Below are 12,793 nucleotides of genomic sequence, written 5' to 3'. Positions count from 1 at the left end.
TGTTGTGTGTCCATCATCATCATCATCATCATCATCATCATCATCATCATCATCTGCCGAAGTGGCGTCAACTAAAATGGATTTGCAATATGGCGGCCGAACTCCCCCGAATGGGGCCTCCCAGCCAACAATGCCACCACCAGCCAGTGCCCATGGCGCCCTTCACCTCGATGACGGCGTTTGTGCAGACGACCATCGACCTAGTGTAGCAAAAATGTGATTCACCCGAAGAGCTGACGTGTTTCCACTGATCGACGGTCGAATCCCGATGGTCCCGTGCCCACTGCAATCGTAACTGACGATGTCGTCAGGTCAACATATTTAGGGGTGCTCTGCTGCGGAGTTCAATGTTCAACAATGTACGATGAACGGTGTGCTCCGAAAGACATGTGCGTGCACCAGCATTGTGCTCTTTCGGCAGAGACGCCGTCATCTGTCCTACTTTACAGAGCAGATAACCCTCCGAACACCACGTTCTGGCCGACCGGGGTGACCGAGCGGTTCTAGGCGCTACAGTCTGGAACCGCGCGACCGCTACGGTCGCAGGTTCGAATCCTGCCTCGGGCATGGATGTATGTGATGTCCTTAGATTAGTTAGGTTTAAGTAGTTCTAAGTTCTAGGGGACTGATGACCTCAGAAGTTACGTCCCATAGTGCTCAGAGCCATTTGAACCATTTTGAACCACGTTCTGTGAAAAGTCATGGACGTCTCTCATTTATCGCCTAGTGGTAGTTTCACTGCCCTACCTCTTTCCGTAGATGCTCACGACAGTAGCACGTGAACATTTGACCAGCTTCGCCGTTTTCAGGATACTCGTTCGCAAGCTCTGCGCAATAATAATCTGACGTTTGTCAGAGTCGCTTATCTCAATGGATTTCCCCTTTTGCAGTCCATATCTTCGCTGCAGTGATCCCCCCGTCCGTGTCTGCTCCGCTTACATACTTTAGCTATCGCGTCACATGCCCGCAACGCCACCATGCGGCATCCAATGTCTCGTTGGATAATGTTTTGGCTCATCAGTGTTTGATTAAGAATAAGAGTTGGAAGCTCGGGAACGAAATACTAATAGTAGTCTGTCATCGTTAAAGATATCTCAAGAGTTGAAGCAAATTAAAGGGAGAAGCGGAAGTTGATCAGATGACAATTACAAAAGCAACTGGCCTTACTTCGATGCGCTGAAGTTTGTTTCTCCGAGATTGGCTGCCTGTGCTCGCACACAAAGCAGTCTGGTACACGTAACTTAAGTCTTTTCTTCAGAATTTGCAGCCAAACAGCATAGTGTCGGTACTGCCAAGAAACTCCGCCCTTAGTTGATTTAAAGTAATGTATGAGCCTTAACTGTCACGTTTCTTATTTGTACCTTAGAAAAATTATTTCTTTTGTCTCCGCCACGATCGGATACGACATGCCATTTGTTGTTTCTAATCCATTATACCGCTTTCAAAATACTACTGTAATGCGTCACTATTCATACATTCCACGAAGCGCGGTAATTGAAGATAAGTTTTACGTGAAGACAAGTTCACAACCTGGAGTATTGCAGAAAGTCGAAAGTACTGTACTGGTGCTGAGGAAGAGACTACGGGGGACATGACAAGAGTGTTGAAGAGCCGACTCGAGAAAAAAAAAAGCAGTGTGATGAAGACGACAATCTGGTGGCAAGGGCAGCACTCCAAAAAAGTGTTAGCGAAAGGTGTACACGACGAGTATGACTTTCTGGACAGTGTGTTGCCTCTGAACTGTGCACACTGTTCTCTATGTTCTGTGATGGAATTAAAGATGCATCCACATGGTGCCTTTTTTTCTGTTCGACGTTGCGCATGCGCTTACATATCCGCCAGCGCAACTGTCGATGCGCATTTGTGCATGCGTAATTTCCTTTTCTGCACTTTTTCCCCACATAATCCATTACGATTCCCTTTTACCTTCTCCCAACTCACGTTCAAAATAAAAAAAAAACCTTCTATTTACGACATAACATCATTTGGCTTTTCTTTTCAATAAAATTTACCAACAGTCATATACTTTATGTTATTTTATTTCGAACGCAACCAGTCTCGGCAGTTCATTTTGCCATCTTCAGGCCCCATGCTCTTTTTTCGAATCAACGGGCTTATCGTATAGCGCCATAAAACTGGATACCGTGCATTCCAATCGTTGTGCAACAGATTCAACGATTCATGGATAGGAAAGAAAGTGAACTATTTGTTTTTAAATCGCGTGTAAGTCGTTGCTGCAATTATTTCAGTTGGTGTAGAAAGACTGTAAAGGTCTGCCAGTCGTCTCTTGACACCTTCTCTATAACGAAGTTTCCAGTGTGCTGCGATACTGTGAACCCTTGCGTACGTAAACTCAGTGTCTCTTCCGGAATTTTTCAGTCTCAAAGCTATGTGCAGTGGATACACGTATGTCACATCGAAAAACTATTGCATCTCCTGGTGGAAAACTTACTAACAGTTAATTCTGAAGCATTTTCAAAGTCTTTAGACATTCAACAGCATTGCATAAACGTTTTAGGAGAGTGCAGATTAAAAGCCTGTTGACGTTAGTCATTAGAAACCATTTGTTCTTGTTTGATTCATTAATTTTGTAGCACTACAACAAGCACGAACGAATTGCTTAACTATATCAAGAAGATACCCATACCCGAGTGTGTTAGCAATCTAAGGAAGGGGTTGAAGATTAGAGTTTTTATGCTGTATTCTCCTGTTTGGTTACTTCAGTAGAGTTCTTGCTCATGTTAAGGAGAAAAAGAAAGGCGCGAGTACTGGCAGGAGCAGGACGACTGAATCGGGCCGCGTCGATACCTAGTGGTAACTGTTAGGCCATCCGACTACAAGTATTTTTTTCCGTTTGCTAAAGCTGTAAGGCAACTAAAACCTTGCTGGACCCGAAGGTTTGTTCGAAGACTGCAGTGATTTACCACCCACCTCTGAACTGACTTATACAGACAGAAGGGGTACTCCGAAACACGGTGCAACTTTACTGGCCATTCTTGTCGTTGCGAGTGAAAGAAGCGATAAGAAGAAAAATTTAGCGGAAACGATAACGCAAAAAATAAAGCGAAACTGGCGGTTTGTGGCGAAATAACGCGAAATCGGCGGCTAGAACGAAATATTGCTAAGTTTGTCACTTTGCCATACAAAACATGTTGTAAATTGGGGGACGGCAGTTTACCATATTTGCAACTGATGGTTGTTGGATGTTGAAATTGTAGTGTGACTTTTTATTTCCTCGAGGCTGACGTTCGCGTATAATCTTAAAATGACAGTTCGTTTCCCACATAACTATAACGTGGCGTGAAAAATAGCACCAAAGATGGCAAAAAAATAGCACCTAAACTGAAAAAATAATACCACCAAAATACGAAGGAACGTAATCAGAAATTGAAAAAAATGATACTGGAAAAAATAATACAAAAATTGCAAAAAAATACCGAAACTGGAAAAAACACCCAATCTACCAAAAAAAGATAATGGAAAGCTGGTAAAAAAGGTAACATGTAACTTGCAAAAACAGGTAATGCTGAATCTGACAAAAATGGTACCACCAGATCCTGGAAAACAACTAACACCAGAACTGGCAAACGCCATTGTCATCGAATATGCTAAAAAGAATCAACAATCCTGAAAAAAAAAAACAGAAAAAGGTATCGCCGAACCTAGCGAAAAGTAACATCGAACATGGGAAAAAATAACACTGAATCCGGCAAAAACACCGAAATTGGCAAAAAATAGCACTGAAATTGGCCAAAAATGTCGCCCATTTGCGCAAAAAATTACACCGAAACTGGCAAAAAAAATAGCACCTAAACTAGTGCTATTTTTTGCCAGTTTCGGTGTAAAACAAGAAACAGGGAAAGATATAACACTTCAGTTGAAAAATACGAGCGAAATTCGCAAAATATACCGCATCAGCGAAAAAGTACAAAGCAAAAAATTGACAAAAATAGCATAGAATTTGGCAAAAATTAATACCGAAACTGGCTACAAGTAACACCCCAATTGGGAAGAAATAACATAGAATTTGGCCTTAAATTAAAACGATTTTTCCAGTTCCTAACGATAACATGAACCATGGACCTTGCCGATGGTAGGGAGGTGCGCGTGCCTCAGCGATACAGATGGCAGTACCGTAGGTGCAACCACAACGGAGGGGTATCTGTTGAGAGGCCAGACAAACGTGTTGTTCCTGAAGAGAGGCAGCAGTCTGGAGGATTGACTGATCTGGCCTTGTAACACTAACCACAACAGCCTTGCTGTGCTGGTACTGCGAACGGCAGAAAGCAAGGGGAAACTACAGGCGTAATTTTTCCCCGAGGGCATGCAGCTCTACTGTATGATTAAATGATGATGGCGTCCTCTCGGGTAAAATATTCCGGAGGTAAAATAGTCCCCCATTTGGATCTCCGGGCGGGGACTACTCAAGAGGACGTCGTTATCAGGAGAAAGAAAACTGGTGTTCTACGGATCGGAGCGTGGAATGTCAGATCCCTTAATCGGGCTGATAGCTTAGAAAATTGAAAAAGGGAAATGGATAGGTTAAAGTTAGATATAGTGGGAATTAGTGAAGTTCGGTGGCAGGAGGAACAAGACTTTTGGTCAGGTGAATACAGGGTTATAAATACAAAATCAAATAGGGGTAATGCAGGAGTCGGTTTAATAATGGTAACAACATAGGAGTGCGGGTAAGCTACTACAAACAGCATAGTGACCGCATTATTGTGGCCAAAACAGACACGAAGCCCATGCCTACTACAGTAGTACAAGTTTATATGCCAACTAGCTCTGCAGATGATGAAGAAATTGATGAAATGTATAATGAGATAAAAGAAATTATTCAGGTAGTGAAGGGAGATGGAAATTTAATAGTCATGGGTGACTGGAATTCGAGAGTAGGAAAAGGGAGAGAAGGAAACATAGTAGGTGAATATGGATTGGGGGTAAGAAATGAAAGAGGAATCCGCCTGGTAGAATTTTGCACAGAGCATAACTTAATCATACCTAACACTTGGTTCAAGAGCCATAAAAGAAAGTTGCATACATGGAAGACTCCTGGAGATACTAGAAGGTATCAGATAGATTATATAATGGTAAGACAGAGATTTAGGAACCAGGTTTTAAATTGTAAGGCATTTCCAGGGGCAGATGTGGACTCTGACCACAATCTACTGGTTATGAACTGTAGATTAAAACTGAAGAAACTGAAAAAAGGTGTGAATTTAAGGAGATAGGACCTGGATAAACTGAAAGAACCAGAGATTGTACAGAGTTTCAGGGAGAGCATAAGGGAACAATTGACAGGAATGGGGAAAGAAATACAGTAGAAGAAGAATGGGTAGCTCTGAGGGATGGAGTAGTGAAGGCAGCAGAGGATCAAGTAGGTAAAAAGACGAGGGCTAGTAGAAATCCTTGGGTAACAGAAGAAATATTGAATTTAATTGATGAAAGGAGAAGATATAAAAACGCAGTAAATGAAGCAGACAAAAGGGAATAAAAACGACTCAAAAATGAGATCGACAGGAAGTGCAAAATGGCTAAGCAGGGATGGCTAGAGGACAAATGTAAGGATGTAGAGGCTTATCTCACTAGGGGTAAGATAGATACTGCCTACAGGAAAATTAAAGAGACCTTTGGAGAAAAGAGAGCCACTTGTATCAATATCAACAGCTCAGATGGAAACCCAGTTATAAGCAAAGAAGGGAAAGCAGAAAGGTGGAAGGAGTATATAGAGGGTCTATACAAGGGCGGTATACTTGAGGACAATATTATGGAAATGGAAGAGGGTGTAGAATGTAGATGCGATACTGCGTGAAGAGTTTGACAGAGCACTGAAAGACCTGAGTCGAAACAAGGCCCCAGAAGTAGACAACATTCCATTAGAACTACTGACGGCCTTGGGAGAGCCAGTCCTAACAAAACTCTACCATCTGGTGAGCAAGATGTATGTGACAGGCGAAATACCCTCAGATTTCAAGAAGAATATAATTCAAATCCCAAAGAAAGCAGGTGTTGACAGACGTGAAAATTACCGAACTATCAGTTTAATAAGTCACAGCTCGAAAATACTAACGAATACGAATTCTTTACAGACGAATGGAAAAACTAGTACAAGCCGACCTGACGGAAGATCAGTTTGGATTCCGTAGAAATGTTGGAACACGTGAGGCAATACTGATCTGACGACTTATCTTAAAAGAAAGATTAAGGAAAGGCAAACCTACGTTTCTAGCATTTATAGACTTAGAGAAAGCTTTTGACAATGTTGATTGGAATACTCTCTTTCAAATTCTAAAGGTGGAAGGGGTAAAATACAGGGAGCGAAAGGCTATTTGCAATTTGTACAGAAATCAGTTGGCATTTATAAGAGTCGAGGGGCATGAAAGGGATGCAGTGGTTGGGAAGGGAGTGAGACAGGGTTGTAACCTCTCCCCGATGTTATTCAATCTGTATATTGAGCAAGCAGTAAAGGAAACAAAAGAAAAATTCGGAGTAGGTATGAAAATCCATGGAGGAGAAATAAAAACTTTGAGGGTCGCCGATGACATTGTAATTCTGTCAGAGACAACAAAGGACTTGGAGTCGACAGTATCTTGAGAGGGGGATATAAGTTGAACATCAACAAAAGCAAAACGAGGATAATGGTATGTAGTCGAATTAAGTCGGGTGATGATGAGGTAATTAGATTAGGAAATAAGACACTTAAAGTAGTAAAGGAGTTTTGCTATTTGGGGAGCAAAATAACTGATGATGGTCGAAGTAGAGAGGATATAAAATGTAGACTGGCAATGGCAAGGAAAGCGTTTCTGAAGAAGAGAAATTTGTTAACATCGAGTATAGATTTAAGTGTCAGGAAGTCGTTTCTGAAATTATTTGTATGGAGTGTAGCCATGTATGGAAGTGAAACATGGACGATAAATAGTTTGGACAGGAAGAGTAGAAGCTTTCGAAATGTGGTGCTACAGAAGAATGCTGAAGATTAGATGGGTAGATCACGTAACTAGTGAGGAGGTATTGAATCGAACTGGGGAGGAGTTTGGTGCACAACTTGACAAGAAGAAGGGACCTGTTGGTAGGACATGTTCTGAGGCATCAAGGGATCACTAGTTTAGCATCGGAGGGCAGCGTGGAGGGTAAAAATCGTAGAGGGAGACCAAGAGATGAATACACTAAGCAGATTCAGAAGAATGTAGGTTGCAGAAAGTACTGGGAGATGAAGAAGTTTGCACAGGATGAAGTAGCATGGAGAACTGCATCAAACCAGTGTCAGGACTGAAGACCGCATCATCAACAACAACAACAACAACGATAACAGAGGGGAAGTCGTACGGCCAACTGGGAATCTAGTCTGTCAGTTTACCCACTGAGTCACCGCTCCACATTTCTATTCAAACCATTAATACGTTATTTATCAAATAGAAATTGTACTGAGTCAAGGGAACGAACACTAGCCTCTGGATTCGGTACAAGAAGTAACCAAATAAAATACAGTGGCTTACGTAAGTTTCAAATAATTCATTCGCGAATAAATTTGTTTAAATGATCGAATTATTCGAATAATTATCCACATAGAAATTTATTCTGCTTACCAATAAAACTTGCACGTCCTTCCTCTCTGCTGTCATTGCCGTTAATATTAACAACGCTAAAGAGTCCTGTTAGTTCAATTGCTCGATTTACTCATGACAGCCTACAATGTAGCTGGATTGAAGTTTTCTGTTAATTATAAACAAAGTAAACAATCAGAATCAGCTGTCACGCTTGGCAACATAAATTTTTTTTCATTTGCTCTGTTCAAAACCTGTATCAATGTCAGTGCGATTTTAGCTGGAGATTGAATGCAAGCTTTATTTCATCAGCTTTCATTAATGCAAATTTACTGTTCCTTCAGCCGAATCAGTGACCTCCAATAACATTCAATATTCGATTACCACTGTACGTGTCATTATACATTATCATACTCTGTCACTGTGGTAATAATTGATGACTCTCAGGTATACAGTATTCACTTTCACCAAAAACATGGAAAAATCGACAACTTTTTGAATTCTAATTCTAAATGCACTCCAACGTTTGCTAAGAGCATTAGTGCCGCTACATCGTGACGAAGCTGTATAGGGTGCATATTTTTTAGCTGTCTGGCAGGGCCACGTACCTGCTGCCCCGCACTTCGTTGAGTGAGCGCCGCATGATAGAAAGAGGTACGAGGAATACGAAGTGACGACAACGATCTGTTGGTAAATTTCTGAAGGAGATCACACCGATATTTAGATTTTATGCTTGACGAACTACAGCTATAAGGCTGTAAATAACATTTAGTTAGCTAGTAACCGGCGACTTATATACCAGTTTCAACTATTTATTGTTCATTTCAAAACAAGGTATTTCAGTGATTATTCCTGAATCTGAGAAATACTTAAGGGAGGTTCTTAGTAGTCGTGTGAAGATAAATTAACTTTCAATGCGTCATTTGTACTTTATTTTATATAAAAAAAGTTGTTTACACAGCTTTAACAATTAAATATTATATGTAGATACATCCTTGGACTCGACAAATTTGGGAATTTCATAGATGCCAAAACCCACTGAAAAGGAGACTGTGTTTACCAATTTTTATTTTTTGGCATCATCAGTGTCCTTAATTTAGATTTCTAGTAGTTTGTTGAGGAGCTAACATACATCATTTCTTTTCTTCAGATGACAGGCGCAACTCTTTTTGCTTATTTACTTGCAACTACAATTTTTTTAAAACTACAAGTACGTATTTTGTGTGTGTGTGTGTGTGTGTGTTTAGTTTCGTTAGATTATATAGTGCTTAGGCTTAGGGACTGATGGCCTCAGCAGTTTGGTCCCATTAGACCTTACCACAAATTTCCAAATTTTGTGTGTGTGTGTGTTGTGTAAGAGTGCAATGTAGGCCGAGCTTGACGTCCCCATCCGACGGATGGATCACCATCAACAGTGTCACATGCCCTCACTTCATGAGTTTGGTATTAAAGCCGGACATTGGCGCAAAGCCTGGTGGTCAGGAATCTTAAGGGGAGGTTTACTATGTCTTCTTTCAAAAAATCGTTTTTCTTTAAATTGCATTTTTGGATCCATAAAAGTGTTTAGAATCCACCCCTGAAACGGTTTTTCCGAATACGGAAGGGAAATGTTTGTTATTCGCGGTTGAACAAAAAAATGCACCTGCCTGAAATCGGCCTTTTTCACGCACCAGTGTTGTTCGGGGATTTCGACTTCATAGCCGCGAAAAATTATTCTATATGCTTGCCCAAGGATCAAGTGATCAAGGAGCTTACGACATACAACGGCTTGGCAATCCAACAGCATTCCAATTCGGTGGAACAGATGAAGAAGGCTATTTGGGCAACGTATTTCCACAAGCGTCCGACGGATGACCACCCACAACGCCAAAATTGTCCGGGTGGAAAACCAGTTGGTGCAAGTGGCGCATATCAACACGAATAGCCGCTCTCCTAAGAAGTTCAAAAAGCGATTCATCCGAGGACGAGATATTGTACCAGTGCTTGGGAGGAAACACACAAAATTCATATGAAAGTTTGAACGCGTGTGTTTGGCAGTTAGGTCCCAAGCATTTGCATTCTGGTGCGGAGACTGTGGAGACTGCGACTTTCCTGGCAGTGAGCAGCTTCAACGAAGGGTATTCAGCAATTCTGAAGACCATGACAACGGTGGGCGTCACCCTGGGTCTTTAAATGGCTCTGAGCACTAAGCGACTTAACTTCTGAGGTCATCAGTCGCCTAGAACTTAGAACTAATTAAACCTAACTAACCTAAGGACATCACACACATCCATGCCCGAGGCTCCAGACTGTAGCGCCTAGTACCGCACAGCCACTCCGGCCGGCACCCTGGGACTCTATTCGACGCAGTTAGCCAAGATTCGGACGACCACCGGATTCAAGCGGCCGAAAACCGCTTGTCACCGGCCGTACGAGCGGATCTGGAGCAGCGCAGGGTGGCCCAGATCAAGCAGAACGCCCTCTATGAGGCAGAGGAAGGACTAGTTTATGGACCCGGAATAGCAGATTGAACGTAAGTTGCATAATATTACATTTATATGTAATCAAAACTTCAAACTCGTTTTTCTCGAAACGACTTTTTTTATCGCGCGGTATGGTAACTTCAAATCTACTGAACCGATTGGCATGATTCTTTGTTTCCGACGACGCTAACTAACTTGTCTAGGAGTTGTACCACTTTTATTCTCATCCATCAACTATAAATATTTTTACTTGGCCGACAAAGTCGAAAAATCGATGAAAAAACCCTATTTTGTTTCAAATGGCCGCCATTTTGTTTCCTGTGGTCCAAATAACTTAAGCGAGGTACAACTGCTAAAGAATCTTATATACTTCGCTAACGTCAGCTCAATTTTGTTATCAGACGAGCCGGCTGACCTGTGACATACCGCGCATGGAGGTCTACATCGAAATTTTGTTTCGTTCCGACGGCACTTCCATCTTTGCTCTTCGACATTTCCGGTTGAAAAAATTCCAGTTTGTAGAGTAGATATCAATAAACATTTTGACCAAATTTGACATTGATATCTATAACACATACCGAGAAAAAATCTCAAAAAACACCTCCTGCTCTCGGCTCCTCCCCCCTCCCCCCCCCCCCCCCCGCCTACACCGCATCAAGCTCCACAGGTATGTGCTGTAAGTCGCCATGGCATGAATACTCGCCCAGACTTTTCATAAATTTCTGGCTTATTTTTCTCTGTTTCCTACTTCGAAACTTGCTGTATCTTATTCTTTACAGTAATATGAACAGAGAGTTTTTATCCAATACTTGACGCTCAGGGCACCAAGTCTCAAATTTTTATTCAAATAATCTTTAGAAGCGGCACTCCATACGACTTTACTTTGTCTGTAATCGTTTATAAATTTAAGGGTGCTTCCTTTGGAGTCAACAAACATTACTGCACATAAATCGCTTCATAGCTTAAACTCAACACACTACACACTGAAACACACGCGGGCCCCAGCTGCCTGTCGTCTGCTGAAAAGCGCAAAGCTCCCTACCGAAGGCGGAAGAAAATGCGCTTTTAGCGCAGGGCTTCCTTTTCCAGGAAATTACGCATGCACAAATGCGCACGCATAGTTGCGGTGTTGGAAATTTACGCGCAAGCGTCAAGTTGAACAGAAAAACAGGCTTCGTGAGGACAAGTTTATCACTTCTCCTTCTCAAGCAGAATATCTTTCTTCAGTCTTGCTGTAACTTCCTGAAATTTGCAAAAAAAAAAAAAAAAAAAAAGAGTTATCGTCACTTCGTATTTCTGGTCCCGCCGTTATCTAGGTACTTCTTCGTCACAATAGACGCACCACAAACACCCAAGCGAAGTGGAAACTGCTTGCGCTATGTGGCAACATGACAACACGAGAACGTCCATGCTTACGTGCGTTCTTTCCACAAATTTTTGTGCATGCCCTTTTGTTCCCGTGCGTCTGTGATTGCGCATAACGGCTGAGGCTTCGTGTGGACACACATTAAAAAGAAAACTATAATTTGTGCAGCCGACGAGGAGACAAACATTCCTCTGCTTAATTCGTGGGTGTGAAATTACAAAAGATAATCGAATGTTATGATTTTAGTGACAAATGTAAACGCTTACACAATGCGCGATTAATCATCTAAATTTTGTAGATACTAAAATGAGGTAGGTGTCTCGAGAACAGTACTGCCGCAATTCAAAACATCTCAAGCCAGCACTTCCAATGTACAACAATATGAATGAAGTACAGATGGATTGCATATTAATAGCGAAAACAATACGAATGTTTCAACAAGCCTTGTTCATGTGGTCTGCATTATGGAAATATAGTAATGATATCCCAATAACGACAAAGAAGGAACTAGTTTTCGTTATTGTACTGTACTTCTCATTGTGAATGTATAATATAACGCTATAACATCAATTCCTTGCACTATGAATACACGTGACTGTAACTCAAACGAGTGCTTTTGCAAATGTTACTCAGTTCGAAGTACGATTATATGAACCAAGGAATGTTGAAATCATGATTCCGACATGTGCCGGTTACCTCGAAAGATTAGTTATTAAATGTGCTACAACAGACGCAATCAACATTCTGAATAGTTACTTAACGTATTTTTATATAATTTTTTGTACGGTTATCGTTCTTGAGTTGTTCCGATTCACAGTTTAAAAAAACAATTAAATAAAATTATCTCCACGTACCTTCCTTGCAACAGCTGAATTGCCTTCTTGGGAATATCCGAATGCGCCACAAGTACTCGTGGCTTAGACATGCTGACAGGGGAACTGTCACTAGTTGCAAAGCTAAACCGGCTCTAATAGACAGCCGCAAGGATCTCAGTATTTAACTCCCGTAGATTGGCAAACGCAGTCTACTGCGTAAGTCGAGATGGTTCCTCAGTAACAGCGTGTTGTGTTCGTGTTTGTCTTTTACTTTCAGCCTATGTGGACGAAAGTGTGTAACAGATAAGGAGATAAATGATAACGTAATCTGCAACAAAATCTGGAGTGCAAGGGTTCTAAAGTTAAAACTTACAGAGCGAAACCAGCATGATGCAAAAATTGGTGTTCGATCTATCACGTTTTATATACGGTACAATAAATTTGGTTGCCTTCGATTTATCACATTTTATATGTAATAAATTTGGATGCCATTTTTTGTTGGCAGTGAGATGTTGAGCTTTTCCGAAGTAATGTTCCCCTTACCGGTAATTTTATGTATGACGTAAAACATGATACGAGTCATTTTACAACACAGCGTAGTGC

At 41.4% G+C, this 12,793-nt stretch overlaps 1 protein-coding gene across 2 annotated transcripts in view; it reads right to left on the bottom strand.

The window, feature by feature from the left end:
- The window catches only part of LOC126161955 (glyoxylate reductase/hydroxypyruvate reductase-like), a 79,562-nt gene extending 67,121 nt beyond the window's left edge, over window positions 1–12,441 (bottom strand). For both annotated transcript variants that reach the window (XM_049918134.1, XM_049918135.1), the window contains exon 1: window positions 12,230–12,441. In XM_049918134.1, the coding sequence (XP_049774091.1) occupies window positions 12,230–12,300 (71 nt within the window). In that variant the 5' untranslated portion in view covers window positions 12,301–12,441. The remainder of the gene's footprint in view (window positions 1–12,229) is intronic.
- Between the last annotated feature and the right edge of the window lie 352 nt (window positions 12,442–12,793).

Source organism: Schistocerca cancellata, chromosome 2, assembly GCF_023864275.1.
Source record: "Schistocerca cancellata isolate TAMUIC-IGC-003103 chromosome 2, iqSchCanc2.1, whole genome shotgun sequence".
Taxonomy (NCBI): Eukaryota; Metazoa; Arthropoda; class Insecta; order Orthoptera; family Acrididae; genus Schistocerca; species Schistocerca cancellata.
Note: the sequence above shows the minus strand (reverse complement) of the source record. Positions and strands in the feature narration are given on the sequence as shown.